This window comes from Heteronotia binoei, chromosome 15 (genome assembly GCF_032191835.1).
Source record: "Heteronotia binoei isolate CCM8104 ecotype False Entrance Well chromosome 15, APGP_CSIRO_Hbin_v1, whole genome shotgun sequence".
Lineage (NCBI taxonomy): Eukaryota > Metazoa > Chordata > Lepidosauria > Squamata > Gekkonidae > Heteronotia > Heteronotia binoei.
Genome location: NC_083237.1, coordinates 61617630 through 61635980, shown reverse-complemented (window position 1 = coordinate 61635980; position 18351 = coordinate 61617630). Strand labels below are relative to the sequence as shown.

At 49.1% G+C, this 18351-nt stretch overlaps 1 protein-coding gene across 1 annotated transcript in view; it reads right to left on the bottom strand.

The window, feature by feature from the left end:
* The window catches only part of FKBP10 (FKBP prolyl isomerase 10), a 33937-nt gene extending 17600 nt beyond the window's left edge, over window positions 1–16337 (bottom strand). The window contains exons 1-4 of the mRNA XM_060255981.1: window positions 15830–16337; window positions 5555–5700; window positions 3170–3353; window positions 21–166 (exon numbers count right to left, since the gene is read on the bottom strand). Coding sequence (XP_060111964.1) covers window positions 21–166; window positions 3170–3353; window positions 5555–5700; window positions 15830–16023 — 670 coding nt within the window. The 5' untranslated portion in view covers window positions 16024–16337. The remainder of the gene's footprint in view (window positions 1–20; window positions 167–3169; window positions 3354–5554; window positions 5701–15829) is intronic.
* Window positions 16338–18351: the final 2014 nt, after the last annotated feature.

The following is an 18351-nucleotide window of genomic DNA, read 5'->3' as shown; positions in this document are numbered from 1 at the left end:
AGTCTCCTAACCCAACGTACCGTAGCCCTTCTCTCCATAAGCCAGGAACGGGGGGATGACTATTCTCCGCTTCTCTCCAGCACACATGCCGACGAGCCCCTGGTCCATGCCTTTGATCAGCCAGCCTGAACCCACATACGTGTCGTAAGTGCTGTCTTTTCCGTAGCTGGGAAACAGGTGAGGGTGGAGAAGGAGGAAGAGAGAGAGACACCATGCGTTGAGCCAGTTCAGTGGGAGACACGCAAACAAAACTTCCCTGCATGTAGCAAAATGGCCTGGATCATATTTCCTGTCACTACCTGATGACAAGGAAGCGGCTTCTGAGCCGAAAAACAAACTCTGCGCAACAAGCAGCCTGGTGGTGCAGTCCAGAGATCTACTCGCCCCCCTGCAACACAGCTCCGCAGGAGGAGGTAGAATCTTTAGATCAGGGGTAACAAACATGCAGTTCGGGGGCCAAATCAGGCCCCTGGAGGGATCCTATCAGGCCCCCGAGCAACTGGCAGTCATCTGCTTCCTTCTCCCTCTCTCTTGCTTCCTTCTGCATCGCAGCTTGCTTTGCCAGGCTTGCTCAATCGCACAGGAGCTACAGAGCAAAGCCTCTATTTTCTCCATTGGCTGAGGCTCCTCTCTTGGGGAGGAAGGGGGGAAGCAGAGCTTGTTTTTCCAGGCTCTCTCAATCGCACAGCAGAGCTACTCAGCCAAGCCTCTCACCCTTCTATTGGCCGAGGCTCCCCCACCCCCCCGTCCCCGGTCCCCTGGGGAAGGAAGGAAAGAGCCAGAGCTTCCTTTCCCAGTTCCCCAGATCCCATGAGAGAAATACAAAGGAAGCACCTTTAAGACCAACGAGTGCTAACATTTTAAGCGTGTTTTAAATTTTTAAAAAATGTGTGTTTGTGTTCTTTATAAAATGTATATCTCTGCTACCTAATCTTACATAGGTACACACATGGCCCAGCCCGACACGGCCCGGTCCAACAAGATCTCATTTATGTCAGATCCGGCCCTCATAACAAATGAGTTTGACACCCCTGATTTAGATGGTTGAGTGGAATATTAAGGGTGCCAGCCTCCAAGCGGTAGCTGGAGATCTCCTGGGATTACAAGTGATCTCCAGTCGACAGAGATCAGTTCAGCTGGAGAATATGGCTGCTTTGGAAGGCGGGCTCTATGGCTTTATACCCCACGGAAGTCCCTCCTCTCCCCAAGCCCCGCCCTACTCAGGCTCCACCCCCCAAAACCTCCAGGTGTTTCCCAACCTGGAGCTGGGAAACTCTAGTCCCAGTTCAGACTGCCGGTCGCAGATCCCATTTCTGAAGGATTCCCCCATGTTAAGAACTCCTCACATCTACAGGACACCAAGGAGGAAAAGGTTCTAGTTTGACCCTCTTCCTGCTACACCAGGGGTGGCCAGACTTGCTTAACACGAGAGCCACATAGAATAAACATCAGATGTTTGAGAGCCACAAGACGGAAGGAAGGAAGGAAGGAAGGAAGGAAGGAAGGAAGGAAGGAAGGAAGGAAGGAAGGAAGGAAGGAAGGAAGGAAGGAAGGAAGGAAGGAAGGAAGGAAGGAAGGAAGGAAGGAAAATAGAGGAAGGAAGGAAGGAAGGAAGGAAGGAAGGAAGGAAGGAAGGAAGGAAGGAAGGAAGGAGGGAAGGAGGGAAGGAGGGAAGGAAGGGAGGGAGGGAGGAAGGAAGGAAGGAAGGAAGGAAGGAAGGAAGGAAGGAAGGAAGGAAGGAAGGAAGGAAGGAAGGAAGGAAGGAAGGAAGGAAGGAAGGAAAATAGATGGAGGAGAGAGGGAGGAGGGAAGGAGAGGTGGGAAGGAAGGAAGGAAGGAAGGAAGGAAGGAAGGAAGGAAGGAAGGAAGGAAGGAAGGAAGGAAGGAAGGAAGGAAAATAGATGGAGGAGAGAGGGAGGAGGGAAGGAAGGAAGGAAGGAGAGAGGGAGGAGGGAAGGAGAGGTGGAAAGAAAGCAACTTTAACTTTAAATGCATGTTCCAATCTGCAGGCCAGCTTGGGCTGGAGAAGTGATTTAAAGACAGAAATGCCTTCTCCAAGCCAGCCAGCAGTGCAGCGGGGGCTTCAAGAGCCACACAATATGCGTGAAAGAGCCACATGTGGATCCTGAGTCACAGTTTGGCCACCCCTGTGCTATACTAATTTCCTGCTTGCAAGCAGCATGAGTGTATTTTTTCCTTTTTACTCACAACAGCCGGCCAGAATGTTATCTAGTAGTTAAGAGTGCTTGGTTGGGATCTGGGAAAGCCAAGTTTGAATCCCCGTTTGAATCCCCGTACTGCGCAGATGCTGCAGGGGGCTGTGTGACAGATTATTATGGGGTTTAGCTCTGTTTCTCCTTTCCAAACTCAGATCTGCGACTACTGCTTGAAGCTGCTCTCTAGAGCAGGGGTCCCCAATCACCGGGCCGTGGACTGGTACCGGTTCGTGGCCTGCTAGCAACCAGGCTGCAGGGAGAAGCAGAGCAGCCCTGGACTAAAGAGATGGCACAGCCTTGCTCCAAGGCTGCCTCCCCTTGCAGGGCCCCAAGCTGGCAGAAGGGGCAGAGCTGTGACCTTAGCCTTCCCCTCATTTATAGACCTCCACGATCAGCTGATCGGTGGGGGTCTTTAAATGGGAGGGGGAGGCAGAAACAGCCCCAGTCTCCCCCCCCCCATTTAAAGACCCCCATGTGAGGCAGGGATGTGGCATGGGTGGGGAGGCAGCTTGGGGTGGCAAAAACTCCAGTGCCGCCCCCTTCACCAATCCGTGGAAACATTGTCTTCCACAAAACTGGTCCCTGGTGCCTAAAAGGTTGGGAGCCACTGGTCTAGAGAACCAGACCCTCAGTCCATCAAGGTCAGACTTGTCTTACTCAGGCTGCCAGCGGCTCTCCAGGGTCCCAGGCAGAGGTCTTTCACATTACCTCCTGCCTGGTCCTTTTAACTGGAGATGTCGGGGATTGAACCTGGGAACTCCTACATGCCAAGCAGAGGCTCTTCCACTGAGCCATGGCTCCTCCTCCTGGCTCTCCAGGGTCTGGCTGAGGTCTTTCACATTACCTCCTGCCTGGTCCTTTTAACTGGAGATGCCGGAGATTGAACCTGGGATCTCCTGCGTGCCGAGCAGAGGCTCTTCCTCTGAGCCACGGGCTCTCCCCATCCCTCCTACCTGGAATCAAAAGGGGTGCTGTCCAGAAGGGTGCCGTTGTAGTGGTAACGCACAAAGTCTTCCACGGTGCGGTTGCAGCGCTCTGGCTTGTACAGGGTGGTGATCTGGAGCTGGTCTTCCTTGTTCCAAATGTCCAGCATGATGACGTCGAAATAGAGGGTGGTGTCCGGGGGGATCAGGCCAGCTATGGGGAGTGGGAAGAGAAAGTCAGTTTTGACACAGATCAGATGGGACGCTGAGTTATTCTGTGAAAGAAATGTCGTCTGAGGCGGGACATGATAGAGGTTTACGAGAGTATGCATGGGACAGAGACGGTATCTTCGCAATAGAAAAACTCATGGATATTCCATGAAATTGCTGAGCAATCGGGTTAGAATGGATTCAAGGAAGCACTTCTTCACCCAAAAGGTGATTAACACATGGAATTCACTGCCACAGGAGGTGGCGGCAGCTACAAACATAGACGGCTTCAAGAGGGGATTGGATCAACATCTGGAGCAGAGGTCCATCAGTGACTATTAGCCACAGGGTATAGATGGAATTCTCTGTCTAGGGCAAACGATGCGCTATATTCTTGGTGCTTAGGGGGAAGGCGACGGTCGGTGGGCTTCTAATGTCCTGGCCCCACTAGCTGACCTGATAACATCTGCTTTGTTTTGTTGCCAAGTTGATTCCTTTGAAATGCGGTGTGGGAGGAGAGTTTTACAAATACCACGGGCTGTCCAAAAGCCAAATCAGGGGCTTCTAGATCAAACTCTCCCTAGAAGCTAAAATGCCTCAACTGAAGCTATCATTCTTTAATCACATTATGAGAAGACAAGAAGACTCAATGGAAAAGACAAGAATGCTAGGCAAAGTGTGTTGCAATGAAGACTCTGACACGAGTATCTTGAGGAGGGAATGAATCCATCCAACATTTTAGATATGTTCACCAGTTCTTAAAAACCATTCTAGTCTCAAAAATGCAATGACAAATAGAGCGTCCCAGGAAGGTCTGGCGTGGAAGATAACATCTTGCTTAGTCCGCAAAAGTTCACAATAGTCTTGCTGTCGCTTCCCAAAGTACCGTTGTCAGAAAAGGAGGAAACAGACGGAATGCTGTGACGTTTAAAGGTTGCTGTTTTGTTTCCCAGAGATTTGCAAGCTCAGCAAATCTCTCGATAGCTGGTCGTTAGGGCAGAACCTGATCTTCCCAGTTTTTGGGGGTACAAGTAGCCATTCTCATTACATGATATCTACAAAAGTGGAAGGCGGCGGAAGAGGAAGACTCAACAGGAGATAAGAACGTAAGAACATAAGAGAAGCCATGTTAGATCAGGCCAATGGCCCATCCAGTCCAACATTCTGTGTCACACAGTGGCCATATACACACACACACACACACACACTGTGGCTAATAGCCACTGATGGACCTCTGCTCCATATTTTTATCTAAACCCCTCTTGAAGGTGGTCATGTTTGTGGCCGCCACCACCTCCTGTGGCAGTGAATTCCACATGTTAATCACCCTTTGGGTGAAGAAGTACTTCCTTTTATCCGTTTTAACCTGTCTGCTCAGCAATTTCATCAAATGCCCACGAGTTCTTGTCTTGTGAGAAAGGGAGAAAAGTACTTCTTTCTCTACTTTCTCCATCCCATGGATTATCTTGTAAACCTCTATCATGTCACCCCGCAGTCGACGTTTCTCCAAGCTAAAGAGTCCCAAGCGTTTCAACCTTTCTTCATAGGGAAAGTGTTCCAGCCCTTTAATCATTCTAGTTGCCCTTTTCTGGACTTTCTCCAATGCTATAATATCCTTTTTTAGGTGCGTCGACCAGAACTGCACACAGTACTCCAAATGAGACCGCACCATCGATTTATACAGGGGCATTATGATACTGGCTGATTTGTTTTCAGTTCCCTTCCTAATCATTCCCAGCATGGCGTTGGCCTTTTTTATTGCAAACGCACACTGTCTTGACATTTTCAGTGAGTTCTCTACCACGACCCCAAGATCTCTCTCTTGGTCACTCTCTGCCAGTTCACACCCCATCAACTTGTATTTGTAGCTGGGATTCTTGGCCCCAATGCGCATTACTTTGCACTTGGCCACATTGAACCACATCGAACCGCATCTGGTTTAACTCCATCAAGGAAGCACAAGAGCCCTCCTGAACAAGCTTTTAGCAACATGATGTGTTAAAAGGTAAAGGTGCAAGCACCAGTCGTTTCCAACTCTGGGGTGCCGTCACATCACGACGTTTTCACGGCAGACTTTTTTGACGGGGTGGTTTGCCATCGCCTTCCCCAGTCCTCTACACTTGAATTCATAGGGTTGCTATAAATTAGAAGCCGCCTGACAGCGTTGAAATCCTCCCCACCACCCCCGGATCAGTATTAACTTACCAACACCGATGCTACCGTAGCCGAGATGAGGGGGCACGATGAGACGTCTCCTTTCGTTCACGCACATGCCCTGCAGGCCTCTGTCCATGCCAGTGATGAGCCTTCCCACCCCTGCCACGCCGGCCACCGTGGCGCCTCGGTCATAGCTGGAGAAGAGGACAAATGTTGGAAGAGGCAAACGGCTCAGATTGTAAAAGCGTCTACAGAAACTAAAGGTGGTCGCTAACATATGAACGGAGCATGGTAAAGTTGCGCCTGACATGCAGACTTATGTCCTCTCTTGCACTTCCTCAATGACAAGCTGTTGGTTTTTTTCCAAAAGTTTTGGAGTGTTCCAAGGGATATGTTTTACTACTTTAAGCTTCTCTTTTCCTTATGGCACTGCTCCTATAGCAGAGGTCAGTGCTGATTTTGTGACTGCTATAAGCAGCTATTGGACAGTGCCTGTGACGTTACTGTTGTTGTTTATTGTTAATAATAACATGCCTTGACCTGGTTAACCCAGGATAGCTCAACTTAGGCAGATCTCAGAAGCTAAGTATGGTCAACCTTGATTAGAACTTGGATGGGAGATCTCCAAATAGGGTTGCCAAGTCCAATTCAAGAAATATCTGGGGACTTTGGGGGTGGAGCCAGGAGACAGTAGGGGTGGAGCCAAGATCAAGGTTGTGGCAAGCATAATTGAACTCCAAAGGGAGTTCTGGCCCTCACATTTAAAGGGACGGAACACCTTTTCAATGCCTTCCTTCCATAGGTAATCATGAAGGATAGGGGCACCTTTTTGGGGGCTCATAGAATTGGACCCCCTGGTCCAATCTTTTTGAAACTTGGGGGGAATTTTGGGGAGAAGCACTAGATGCTATACTGAAAATTTTGTCCCTCTATCCAAAAAAACAGCCCCCCCCCCCGGAGCTCCAGATACCTGTGGATCAATTCTCCATGATTTTCTATGGGGATAAATCTCCATAGGGAATAACAGAGTTCCCAGCAGATATTTCCCTCCCCTCCCCCCCCCCGCTTTCTGACGACCCTGAAGCGGGGGGAGGGCCTCCAAACCGGGGGATCCCCTGCCCCCACCTGGGGGTTGGCAACCCTATCTCCAAAGAAGACTGCAGCTCCTTCTCAAATGCAGAGAATAACAAACCACATTGGAACGTCTCTCTTGCCTAGAAAAGCCTTAACGAATTACCATAAATTGGCTGCAACTTGATGTCTACTAATATAATAATCATAACAATAGAACCAATGTGTTGAGCTGCATTTTAAGACCACAGAATACGTAAATTGTATAATTCAGCCAAATGGAACATCTTGTTGATATGTGCCTAATGTTTCTGTTAAAACCAAATGGAACTTCAATGTGATTCTGTTTGGCTGGATCAGTTTAAAGAGCACATTCCTCCCTTTACCAAATTATTGTCAGATAGATTGATAGATGGATGGATGGATAGATAGATAGATAGATAGATAAACAGACAGACAGAGCGCTTTTTTTTTGTTTGTTTTAAAGCAGGAACGCACAGCAACGCAGTTCTGGCTGGCTTGCTTTCAGGAAGTATGGCCTAATATGCAAATGAGTTCCTACTGGGCTTTTTCTACAAAAAAGCTCTATGTGAAACAAGGGTGATGTCAGGGGTGTGGCCTAATATGCAAATGACTTCCTGCTGGGCTTTTTCTACTATCTATCTATCTATCTATCTATCTATCTATCTATCTATCTATCTATCTATCTATCTATCTATCTATCTTAGGGTTGCCAAGTCCAATTCAAGAAATATCTGGGGACTTTGGGGGTGGAGCCAGGAGACTTTGGGGGTGGAGCCAGGAGATATTAGGAGTGGAGCCAAGATCAAGGCTGTGACAAGCATTATTGAACTCCAAAGGGAGTTCTGGCCGTCACATTTAAAGGGACGGCGCACCTTTTCAATGCCTTCCTTCCATAGGAAATAATTAAGGATAGGGGCACCTTCTTTTGGGGCTCATAGAATTGGACCCCCTGGTCCAATCTTTTTGAAACTTGGAGGGTATTTTGGGGAGAGGCACTAGATGCTATACGGAAAATTTGGTGCCTCTACCCCAAAAAACAGCCCCCCCCCCGAGCCTTAGATACCCGCAGATCAATTCTCCATGATTTTCGATGGGAATAAATCTCCATAGGGAATAATAGAGTTTCCAGCAGACATTTCTCTCCCCTCCCCCCCGCTTTCTGACGACCCTGAAGCCGGGGGGAGGGCCTCTAAACCGGGGGATCCCCTGCCCCCACCTGGGGATTGGCAACCCTAATATATATATATATATAAATTTTGTTTGTTTTAATTCTTTCCCTTGGAAAGGTTCAGCCACTCTGAAAGATTAGTCTTGCTAAAGCAAGGTTTTCTGCAGCCACTCAGTTTGCCATATGAAGGTTGTAGGGTCAAGGCTGGAACCAGAGTAATGTTAGGGGCATAAGTCATTCCTGATGCTTGCAAGAAGAGGCAATCTGGGCAAACCTTTCAAAGAGGGGACTGTAAAAGTTAAGAGGTACGAACGTTTCCTTTGTTAACTGCAGAAGGAAAAAAACCAAACTTTTGCTGCCTTTAAAATGCAGTTGTATAAAAATGTAAAGAATGTTAAGGCATTTGTCTTCCCTGTCCTGTTACACTGCAAAAGCAAAGAACCTTTCCCCCCCCCTTTTTTTTTTTACAAAATTGTATATCCTCCACTAAGGGAAGGGCAGGAATTTGTGTTTGTTCAGTAATGACAAGGCAGCAATTCTGTAAACCTATCCTTTTTTAAAAAAAAAACAACCACCCGGCGCTGGTGCTTAGCAGAGAAAGCAGCGAATGAAACATGATCTCTGACTTCCTGTGCAGTTGAGAAAGGAAAAAGGAGGCCGTCTGATGTAGTGCACTGAAGGTACCCGAAGGCATGGAAAAGCAGGCTCGGCCCACGTGGCTTGCTCAGAGCTGCCTCTGTGGTAGCTTAAAAATCAGGCTGGGATTTCCTTTCAAAACTCTCTCGAACGTCAGCTTCATGCACAAGCCTTTCTAGGCAATTTGGCAAGGGCTGCGGCGTCTCATGCAAATTCTGGTTGGGAAAATGCAGCAAAACCCTCCTTTTGAAAACCGTCTGCTGCAGTCCTTCTTTACAGTGCAGCAGCTGCTGCACGCGGATGACACGTCTACAGCCAAAACTGCAGATTCCTTTGCCGACGCCACTGCCTTCCGTGGCCTGTTGCAACTAGCTGCTTGCCTTCCTTCCTTTCGCATACCCTGGGACTCACTATTTGGTTTGAAAGACAGGCGCGTCTGTTAAAAACGATGCTTTTAAAACTCCTCCTCCATGCAATTTTTTCCCCCGTCTTGATTTAAAAGGCACCAATAACAAAGGTTTATCCATAAATAAACTTGAAAATATAGCAACTAAGTCCTGGGAAAAGCGCATCTCTTACTCATGTTCAAGTAGGGTTGCCAATCTCCAGGTGGGGGCAGGGGATCCCCCGGGTTGGAGGCCCTCCCCCCTGCTTCAGTATCGTCAGAAAGCAGGGGAATGTGGGCACTCCATTATTCCCAATGAAAATCGATTTCCATAGAGTATAATGGAGAATTGATCCGCAGGTATCTGGGGCTCTGGGGAGGCTGTATTTTGAGATAGAGGCACCAAATTTTCAGTCTAGCATCCACTGCCTCTCCCTAAAATACCCCCCAAGTTTCAAAAAGACTGGACAAGGGGGTCCAATTCTATGAGCCCCAAAAGAAGGTGTCCCTCTCCATTATTTCAAAACAAGGGAAGGCATTTAAAAGGTGAACGGTCCCTTTCAGTGAGATGGCCAGAACTCCCTTTGTAGATCAATGATGCTTGTCACAACCTTGTTCCTGGCTCCGCCCCCAAAGTCCAAAGATATTTCTTGAATTGGACCTGGCAACCCTGCATTCCATCTCCTTAACACAAACCGTTTGGAATCTCCATTGTATCGCCGTGATTTTTTTAACAAAGACATCCCACACCATCAGAAAGTCAAATTCCAGCATCTTCAACGGAGCTTGCGTCTCTTCTACAAGATGGGTTTTACAGTCCCTTCCAGCCAAAATTAATTTCAATGACTGGTTTTTTATTCGATTGCCTTTTATTCTGTACAGGGCTTTGGATGGATGAACCGCCAAGTCTGATTTGGAAAGCTATTATCCTGTTAAGAACACAAGAAAAGCCCTGCTGGATCAGACCAACAGCCCAGCTAGTCCAGCATCCTGTCTCGCAGTGGCAATAGGGTTGCCAAGTCCCCCATGGCTCCCAGTACCACAGAGTTTTCCTCCCAAATTGCTAGAGCATCTGGGAAAACCAAAGAGTTTTCCCGACACTCCTAAAGTGGCCCCCGCGCACTGTCATCAGTGCGATGATGTCACTTTCGAGCGACATCATTGCACAAGCGATGTCGGGGGAGGATCCCTCCACTAGTCCAATGGGGGCCGGTGGGTTGGGAACCTCCAGGGCGGGAGAACCCCCGCCCAGCCCTTGAACTTGGCAGCTCTAAGTGGCAACCAGTTCCTCTGGACAGCCAACAACAGGGGGTAGAGGCCAAGGCCTTCCCCTGATGTTGCCTCTTGGCTCTGGGATTGAGAGGCTTAGAGCCTCTGAACACAGAGGTTTCCCCTCAGCCACCGTGGGTAGTAGCCGTTGATAGACCAATAATTCCATGAATCTGTCTAATCTCCTTTTTAAAACTAAACAGCTCCTGCGGCCGTCACGACATCCTCTGGTAGCAAATTCCACATTTTAATCGCTCTCTGTGTAAAGAAGTATTTCCTTTTGCTAGGGTTGCCAAGTCTAATTCAAGAAATATCTGGGGACTTTGGGGGTGGAGCCAGGAGACTTGGGGGGTGGGGCCAGGAGACATTAGGGGCGGAGCCAGGAGCAAGGGTGTGAAAAGCATAAATGAACTCCAAGAGAGTTCTGGCCATCACATTTAAAGGGACGGCACACCTTTTCAATGCCTTCCTTCCATAGGAAATCATGAAGGATAGGGGCACCTTCTTTGGGGGCTCATAGAATTGGACCCCCTGGTCCAATCTTTTTGAAACTTGGGGGTTATTTTGGGGGGAGGCACTAGATGCTATACTGAAAATTTGGTGCCTCTACCCCAAAAAAGAGCCCCCCCAGAGCCCCAGATACCCACGGATCAATTCTCCATGATTTTCTATGGGAATAAATCTCCATAGGGAATAATAGAGTTCCCAGCAGACATTTCTCTCCCCTCCCCCCGCTTTCTGACAATCCTGAAGCAGGGGAAGGGCCTCCAAACCGGGGGATCCCCTGCCCCCACCTGGGGATTGGCAAGCCTACCTTTTGCCCATCCTGAACCTACTGCTCATCAGCTTTGCTGGATGCCCTTGAGTTCTAGTCTTTTTTGGGGGGAGATTCTCTTTGTCTTCTCTAAGCCAAGCTAGCTGGTGGCTTGGAGAATGCATTTAAAGTTAAAGTTGCTTTCTTTCCACCTCCATCTCCCCCCATCTATTTGCCTGCCCTCCTGTCTTGCGGCTCTCGAACATATGATGTTTATTCTATGTGGCTCTTATGTTAAGCAAGTCTGGCCACCCCTGGTCTAAACTGAAAAGTCCCCAACTCTACAGTCTTTCCTCATAGGGAAGGTACTCCAGCCTCCTAGACGCCCTTAGCTTAAATGGCTTCAAAAATGTATTTGCCATGATCAGGCCTTTTTTGGTAGAAAAAGTCTAGCAGGAACTCATTTGCATATTAGGGCACACCCTCCGACATCACCATTGTTTCACACAGGGCTTTTGGGGCAGAAAAAGTCCAGCAGGAACTCATTTGCATATCAGGGCACACCCTCCGACGAAGATGAAGATGAAGAAGATGTTGGATTTATATCCCACCCTCCACTCCGAAGAGTCTCAGAGCGGCTCACAATCTCCTTCCCCTTCCTCCCCCACAACAGACATCCTGTGAGGTAGATGAAGATATTGGATTTATATACCGGCCACCACTCCGAAGAGTCTCAGAGCGGCTCACAATCTCCTTTCCCTTCCTCCCCCACAACAGACACCCCGTGAGGTAGATGAAGATATTGGATTTATATCCCACCCTCCACTCCGAAGAGTCTCAGAGCGGCTCACAATCTCCTTTACCTTCCTCCCCCACAACAGACACCCTGCGAGGTAGATGAAGATATTGGATTTATATCCCGCCCTCCACTCCGAAGAGTCTCAGAGCGGCTCACAACTTCCTTTACCTTCCTCCCCCACAACAGACACCCTGTGAGGTGGGTGGGGCTGGAGAGGGCTCTCACAGCAGCTGCCCTTTCAAGGACAACCTCTGCCAGAGCTATGGCTGACCCAAGGCCATCTCAGCAGGTGCAAGTGGAGGAGTGGGGAATCAAACCCGGTTCTCCCAGAGTCTGCGCACCTCACCACTACACCAAACTGACATCACCATTGCTTCACACAGGGCTTTTTGGGAAGAAAAAGTCCAGCAGGAACTCATTTGCATATGAGGCTATACTCCCTGATGCCAAGACAGCTGGAACTGCGTTCCTGTGCGTTTCTGCTCAAAAAAAGCCCTGGCCATGAGAGTCAAACAGAACCTTCATGCAGGGGGGTGGAAACCCACCACCCAGAGACAGATTCCCTCTGACGCCCTCCCTTGCATCATCTTTAATTTCAGTAGCTCACAAAGTAGAATTTTTGCTCACAAGACTCCACAGCTTAGAGGGAACATTGAGCGCTACGTGTCCCATTTAAACTCCAGTTTAATTTTGATACAACTCACCCATTTGGCGGCAAATGGAATGTAAAAAGGAAGGGTTTTTTTTTTTAAACGTCATTTCTTGTTCTGTTTTGCTTTGACTACTAGTAAGGCTGCAATGGCCGAGAACTGCATTTCAGACATTCAAGAACGGATAAACAGAAATGTTAGGGTTGCCAATCCCCAGGTGGGAGTGGGGGATCCCCAGTTTGGAGGCCCTCCCCCCCACTTCAGGATCTTCAGAAAGTGGGGGGGGGGGGGGAGGAAATGTCTGTTGGGCACTCCGTTATACTCTACAGCAAGGGTGAGGAACGTCCAGCCCGAGGGCCATTTACAGCCCTCGAGACCACTTAAACAGACCCTCAAGGATTGGTGGGCCGAGCTGAGTCACGTGGCGGCTTCCCTGGGCCCCAGCTGGCCAGCAAGGATTGTGGGGCCCAGCCGCACCATGCAGCAGCCGCCCCGGAGCCCAGCTGGCCGGCAGGAAATGCGGGGCCCAGCTGTGCTGCACTGTGGCCTCCCTGGGACCTGGCTTGCGGAGGAGTGGGGGCCAGCCAGGATCGCTGTGGGGCCTAAAAAAGTCACTGTCACAGTTCAGGTAAATTTTCCCCTCATTTCTTTATTTCCCTTTCTTTCTATTTCCTCTCCCCATGTTTTGTTTCCCTTAATTCCCTTTCTCCCCTTTTTCTTTCCATTTATTTCCCCAATTTCTTTCCTTTTATTCCCCTGTCTTCTCCCCTTTCTTTATTTGCCTTTATTGCCTTTTCTTCCCCCCATTTCTTTATTTGCCTTTCCCTTTCTCCCTCCCTCCCTCCCTTCCTCAGATGGAAGTCATCATCCCAGATGGTGTGGTCTTATATGCTAATGAGTGTATGACCTAGTATGCTAATATATGGGGGGGTGGCCTAATATGCTAATAGAGCTAGGCATTTGCCTAGAGTGGCGGGTCAGGTGTGTGTGTTCCAAATTCGGTTCTCCCCACATGACTTCAAATAGAAAAACAATTATTTACATTAATTTTGCTGGCCTAAATCGTTCTCCCTTGGCGGAGCACTGTTTTTGGATAATTTTATATGGCCCATGAATGATATTATAAATATCCAAATGGCCCTTGGCAGAAAAAAGGTTCCTCAGCTCTGCTGTATGGAACTGATTCCCACAGGATATAATGGAGAATTGATCCATTTGAAGCTAAGGCTCTAGGGGAGCTGTATTTTGAGGCAGAGGCACCAAATTTTCAGCATAGCATACAGTGCCTCTCCTCAAAACACCTTCCAAGTTTCAAAAAGACTGGACTGGGGGGGGGGGGGTGTCTGATTATATGAGCCTCAAAAGAAGGTGCCCCTATCCTTCATTATTTCCAAAGGAGGGAAGGCATTTAAAAGGCGTGCAGTCCCTTTAAATGTGATGGCCAGAACTTCCTTTGGAGTTCAATTGTGATTGTCACACCCTTGCTCCTGGCTCCACCCCCAACGTCTCCTGGCTCCACCCCCAATGTCCCCAGATATTTCTCGAATTGGGCCTGGCAACCCTAATCTCTGTAGTCTGGAGATCAGCAGGAATTCTGGGGGGTTTCCAGATCCCAACTGGAGGCTGACATCCCTGAGCATGGTCTAGGGACCATCTGCCAGTGTTCCCTCTGAGCCATGGGCAGAAAGCCCCGCTCAGCAGCAGTCTGGAGCCACGCAGGGGTCATTGCATTCAGGGGTCATTTTGTAGAAAAACAGATGGTGGAGCTCATTAGCATAACTCATTAGCATATCCCCCCACCAGCCAAAAACAACCCGAATTGCTCTGCTCAGCAGGGGTGGGGAGATTACAGGGAACATAGCCTCTGACCCTCCCGCCCCACTGATCAGCCTCTGTATATAACAAAGGCCCTAGCGATCCAAGTATATTACATATGCACAACACCTGCATAAAGATACAGCGTGAGCGCCCAGAATCATCACTTCCTTAACTTTTGACAAAATATTCTCTCTCCCCTAAGGAGCAAAATTTTCACCACTGGCAGCAGTGCCAGGAACCAGCCGGATTGGTCCGTGAATTCGATGACAACCTCTAGGCCACTCAGGGCTGCTAATCCCCAGGACAGGGCAGGGGATCTCCGAGTTCGGAGGCCCTCACCCCACTTCAGTGTTATCAGAAAATGGAGGGAATGTCTCCTGGGCACTCCGCTATACCCTATGGAGACTGATTCCTATAGGATATAATGGAGAATTAATCCATGGGTATCCGGGGCTTGGGGAGGGGGCTATTTTTTGAGGTAGATGCGCCAAATGTTCAGCATAGCATCCGGTGCCTCTCCTCAAAACACCCTCCAAGTTTCAAAAAGATTGGACCAGGGGGTCCAATTCTGCGAGCCCCAAAAGAAGGTGCCCCTATCTTTCATTATTTCAAATGGAGGGAAAGCACTTAAAAGGTGTGCGGTCCCTTTAAGTGTGATGGCCAGAACTCCCTTCAGAGTTCAATCGTGCTTGTCACACCCTTGCTCCCGGCTCCGCCCCCAAAGTCTCCTGGCTCCACCCCCAAAGTCCCCAGATATTTCTTGAGTCGGACCTGGCAACCCGTAGCCACCCTTCAAACATCCCTGGCCTAGACGCTGTAAAGAAAGAAGTTCCCTTCCCATCCTAAACAGGGGGGGGGGGTTTGGTAGGAAAAGCCCAGCAGGAATCATTTGCATATTAAGCCACACCCCCTAATGTCACAATTGTTTCATCCAGGGCTTTTTGTAGAGAAAGTCCAGCAGTAGCCTATTTGCATATTAGGCCACACCCCAGAATACCAAGCCAGCTGGAACGACGTTTCTGTGCATTCCTGCTCTTTAAAAAAGCCCTGACGTAAGACTGAGCGGGGGTTTTTTGGTAGAAAAAGCCCAGCAGGAACTCATTTGTGTATTAGGCCACACCCCTTGAGCCAAACCAGCCAGAACTGCATCCCTGTGTGTTCCTGCTCAAAGAAAACCCCGCTGTCGAGTGATGGATGATCTCTAGGGTTGCCATCAATTCAAGAAATATCTGGGGACTTTGGGGGTGGAGCCAGGAGACTTCGGGGGTGGAGCCAGGAGACACTGGGGTGGAGGCAGGAGCAAGGTTGTGACAAGCATAATTGAACTCCAAAGGGAGTTCTGAGCATCACATTTAAAGGGACTTCACACCTTTTAAAAGCCTTCCCTCCATTGGATCTAATAAAGGATAGGGGCAGCTTCTTTTGGGGCTCACAGAATTGGACCCGCTGGTCCAATCTTTTTGAAACTTGGAGTGTATTTTGGGGAGAGACGCCGGGTGCTACGCTGCAAATTTGGTGTCTCTAGCTCAAAAAAAAGCTCTCCCCCACTCTGAGCCCCAGATCATTTCTCCATTATCCCCTATGGGAATCGGTCTCCATAGGGAATAATGGAGAGCCCGGCAGACATTTCCCTCCCCATCTTCTGCTTTCTGATGACCCTGAAGCGAGGGGGGGAGGACCTCCAAACCTGAGGATCCCCTGCCCCCACCTGGGGATTGGCAACCCTAATCTCTGGATCTTTTGGGGTACCTGGAGTCGAACTTGGTGCCGTCCTGGAAGGTCCCGTTGTAATGGTAGCGGACGAAGTCGCCCATCTGGACTTCTCTCAAGCACACTTTGGGGATGTAGTATCTGTCAATCACCACGTCCTCCAGAGGCCCCGGGTCTCCCAAGCCCCGGACCCCTAAAAGGCTCAACGTCAAGATAAGGCACGGCAAGCTCATTCTGCTTTTTTCGGACGGCTCCGTCCTGGAAAGAAAAGGAAGGGATAAGAGAGGTGCAGCTTGAGAGCGGTGCAGTGCAAGCAGCCAAGGGAAAGAGGAGGAGAAGCAGAGGAGGTGCCTGCCTAAAGGGGAGGCCTGGATGCTCCCAGCCCACCCACAGAAATTCTGTAGACGTGTAAGAAAGCGGCCTGCAGAGAAATCCCTAAAAAGGACCCCCAGAGCCTGCAAAGGCTCCAGTGTCTGGCCTGGAGAGGGAGCCGCTCAGATCTAAGCAGCCTGGTTGGAGGAGATTCTTCTGCTGCAGTCTTTGCAGCAAGATGTTCCCAGAAAACGATTTTTAAAATAAGTTTTGGGCAGCTGAAGTTCTAACAAGAGAGGATTTGCTCCCCCCCCCTTAAAGCCTCTCCCAGGTCCTAGCGCCTGTTGCATCTCGTTCCTTAAAAAGTCAGAAGGTGGAAACCTCTTTTGTAAGTCCAGAAATGCCACAAAGAGGGAAGGAAGGAAGGAAGACCTCCAAAACTTGCCACGGAATTGGGGTGGGATGGGGAACACTGACGACCCCCCCCCATGCTGATTTTAAAGAGGGCAGGTCTATTTAGCATTTCGATTATTTTGCACCCCGCTTTTAGAGTGAGTTTCCCCAAAGCAGTATAAGAATCACAGCAAAACTCCAAAGGGAGCAATATAATATTGCTAGGGATGCCAAACTCCAGGTACTACCTGGAGATCTCTTACTAACGCAACTGATCCCCGGTTAACCAAGATCGTGGCTCCTTTGGAGGGTGAACTGCCTGGCATTTGAGCGTTGGCGGCTGACTTGCATTAGAGCTCTGAGACTTTCAACTTTCAAAAGGTTTTAATTAAGTTTTTTGTGTTTTCTGCCTGAAAACCTGCTTCTTTGCCTGCGTTTATATTGGGATGTATATTGATATGTCTTTTAATGAGGAACAGTCCAGCATCTGGGCAGTTTGTCAAGTTCCTGAGACTTTTAAGGACTGCTGATAATGCCACTATATAGAACTGAGACCAGGGCTTTTTTGTACAAAAAAGCCCAGCAGGAACCTATTTGCATATTAGGCCACACCCTGTGACATCACCATTGTTTTGCATGGGGCATTTTGTACAAAAAGCCCAGCAGGAACTCATTTGCATCTTAGGCCACACCCCCATGACAGCGCCATTGTTTTGCACAGGGCTTTTTCGTAGAAAAAGCCCAGCAGGAACTCATTTGCATATTAGGCCACACCCCTTAAGCCAACCCAGCCAGAACTGAGTTCCTAGTGCTCAAAAAAGCCCTGAGCATTACCTAGCGATGAAATCCAGGTCATTCCCCCAGTCTTAAATTAACCTATTTGTATGATCAAAATAAAGAACTTTCATGAAGATAGTTGATTCATTCAAAATGTGGTGTTGGAGGAGAGTTTTACAGATACAGTGGACTGCCAAAAAGACAAACCAATGTGTTCTAGATCGGGGGTGTCAAACATGCTGCCCGGGGGCCGAATCAGGCCCCCAGAGGGCTCCTATCAGGCCCCCGAGCAACTGGCTGTCATCTGCTTCCTTCTCCCTCTCTCTTGCTTCCTTCTGCATCACGGCTTGCTTGGCCAGTCTTGCTCAATCACACAGGTGCTGCAGAGCAAATACTCTATTTTCTCCATTAGCTGAGGCTCCTCGCTTGGGGAGGAATGGGGGGAGAGAGAGAGCTGGCTTTGCCAGGCTCTCTCAGTTGCATAACAGAGCTACTGAGCCAAGCCCCTCTTCCTTCTATTGGCTGAGGCTCCTCCCCCTCTTGGTTCCCTGAGGAAGGAAAGAAAGAGCCAGAGCTTCCTTTGCCCAGTTCCTTGGATTCCATGGGAGAAATACAAAGAAAGCATCTTTAAGACCAAACAGTGCTAATGTTTTAAGCATGTTTTAATTTGCATTTTTTTAAAAATCTTTGCTTTTTTCTGTGGCAGCCGCCTACCCCACCTACTCCCATGCACCTACTCTGTTCCCCCCTCCTCCACTTGCAGCTACTGGAATGGCTTTGGGTCAGCCACAGCTCTCGCAGGAGTTGTCCTTGAAAGGGCAGCTTGCTGAAGGAGCTCTCTCAGCCCCACCTACCTCACAGGGTGTCTGTTTGTGGGGGAGGAAGATAGAGGAGATTGTGAGCCTCTCTGAGATTCAGAGTATAGGACAGGATCGTCTTCTTCTTCTTCTATTACTGGAAGCTAGAGCGAGCATGCATGTTACACACCCACTCTGCATTTGCTGCATTGACTGCTCATTCGTTTCCAGGCTCAATTCAAGGTACTGGCTACATCCAAAGCCGTCCAATAGTCTTGGATC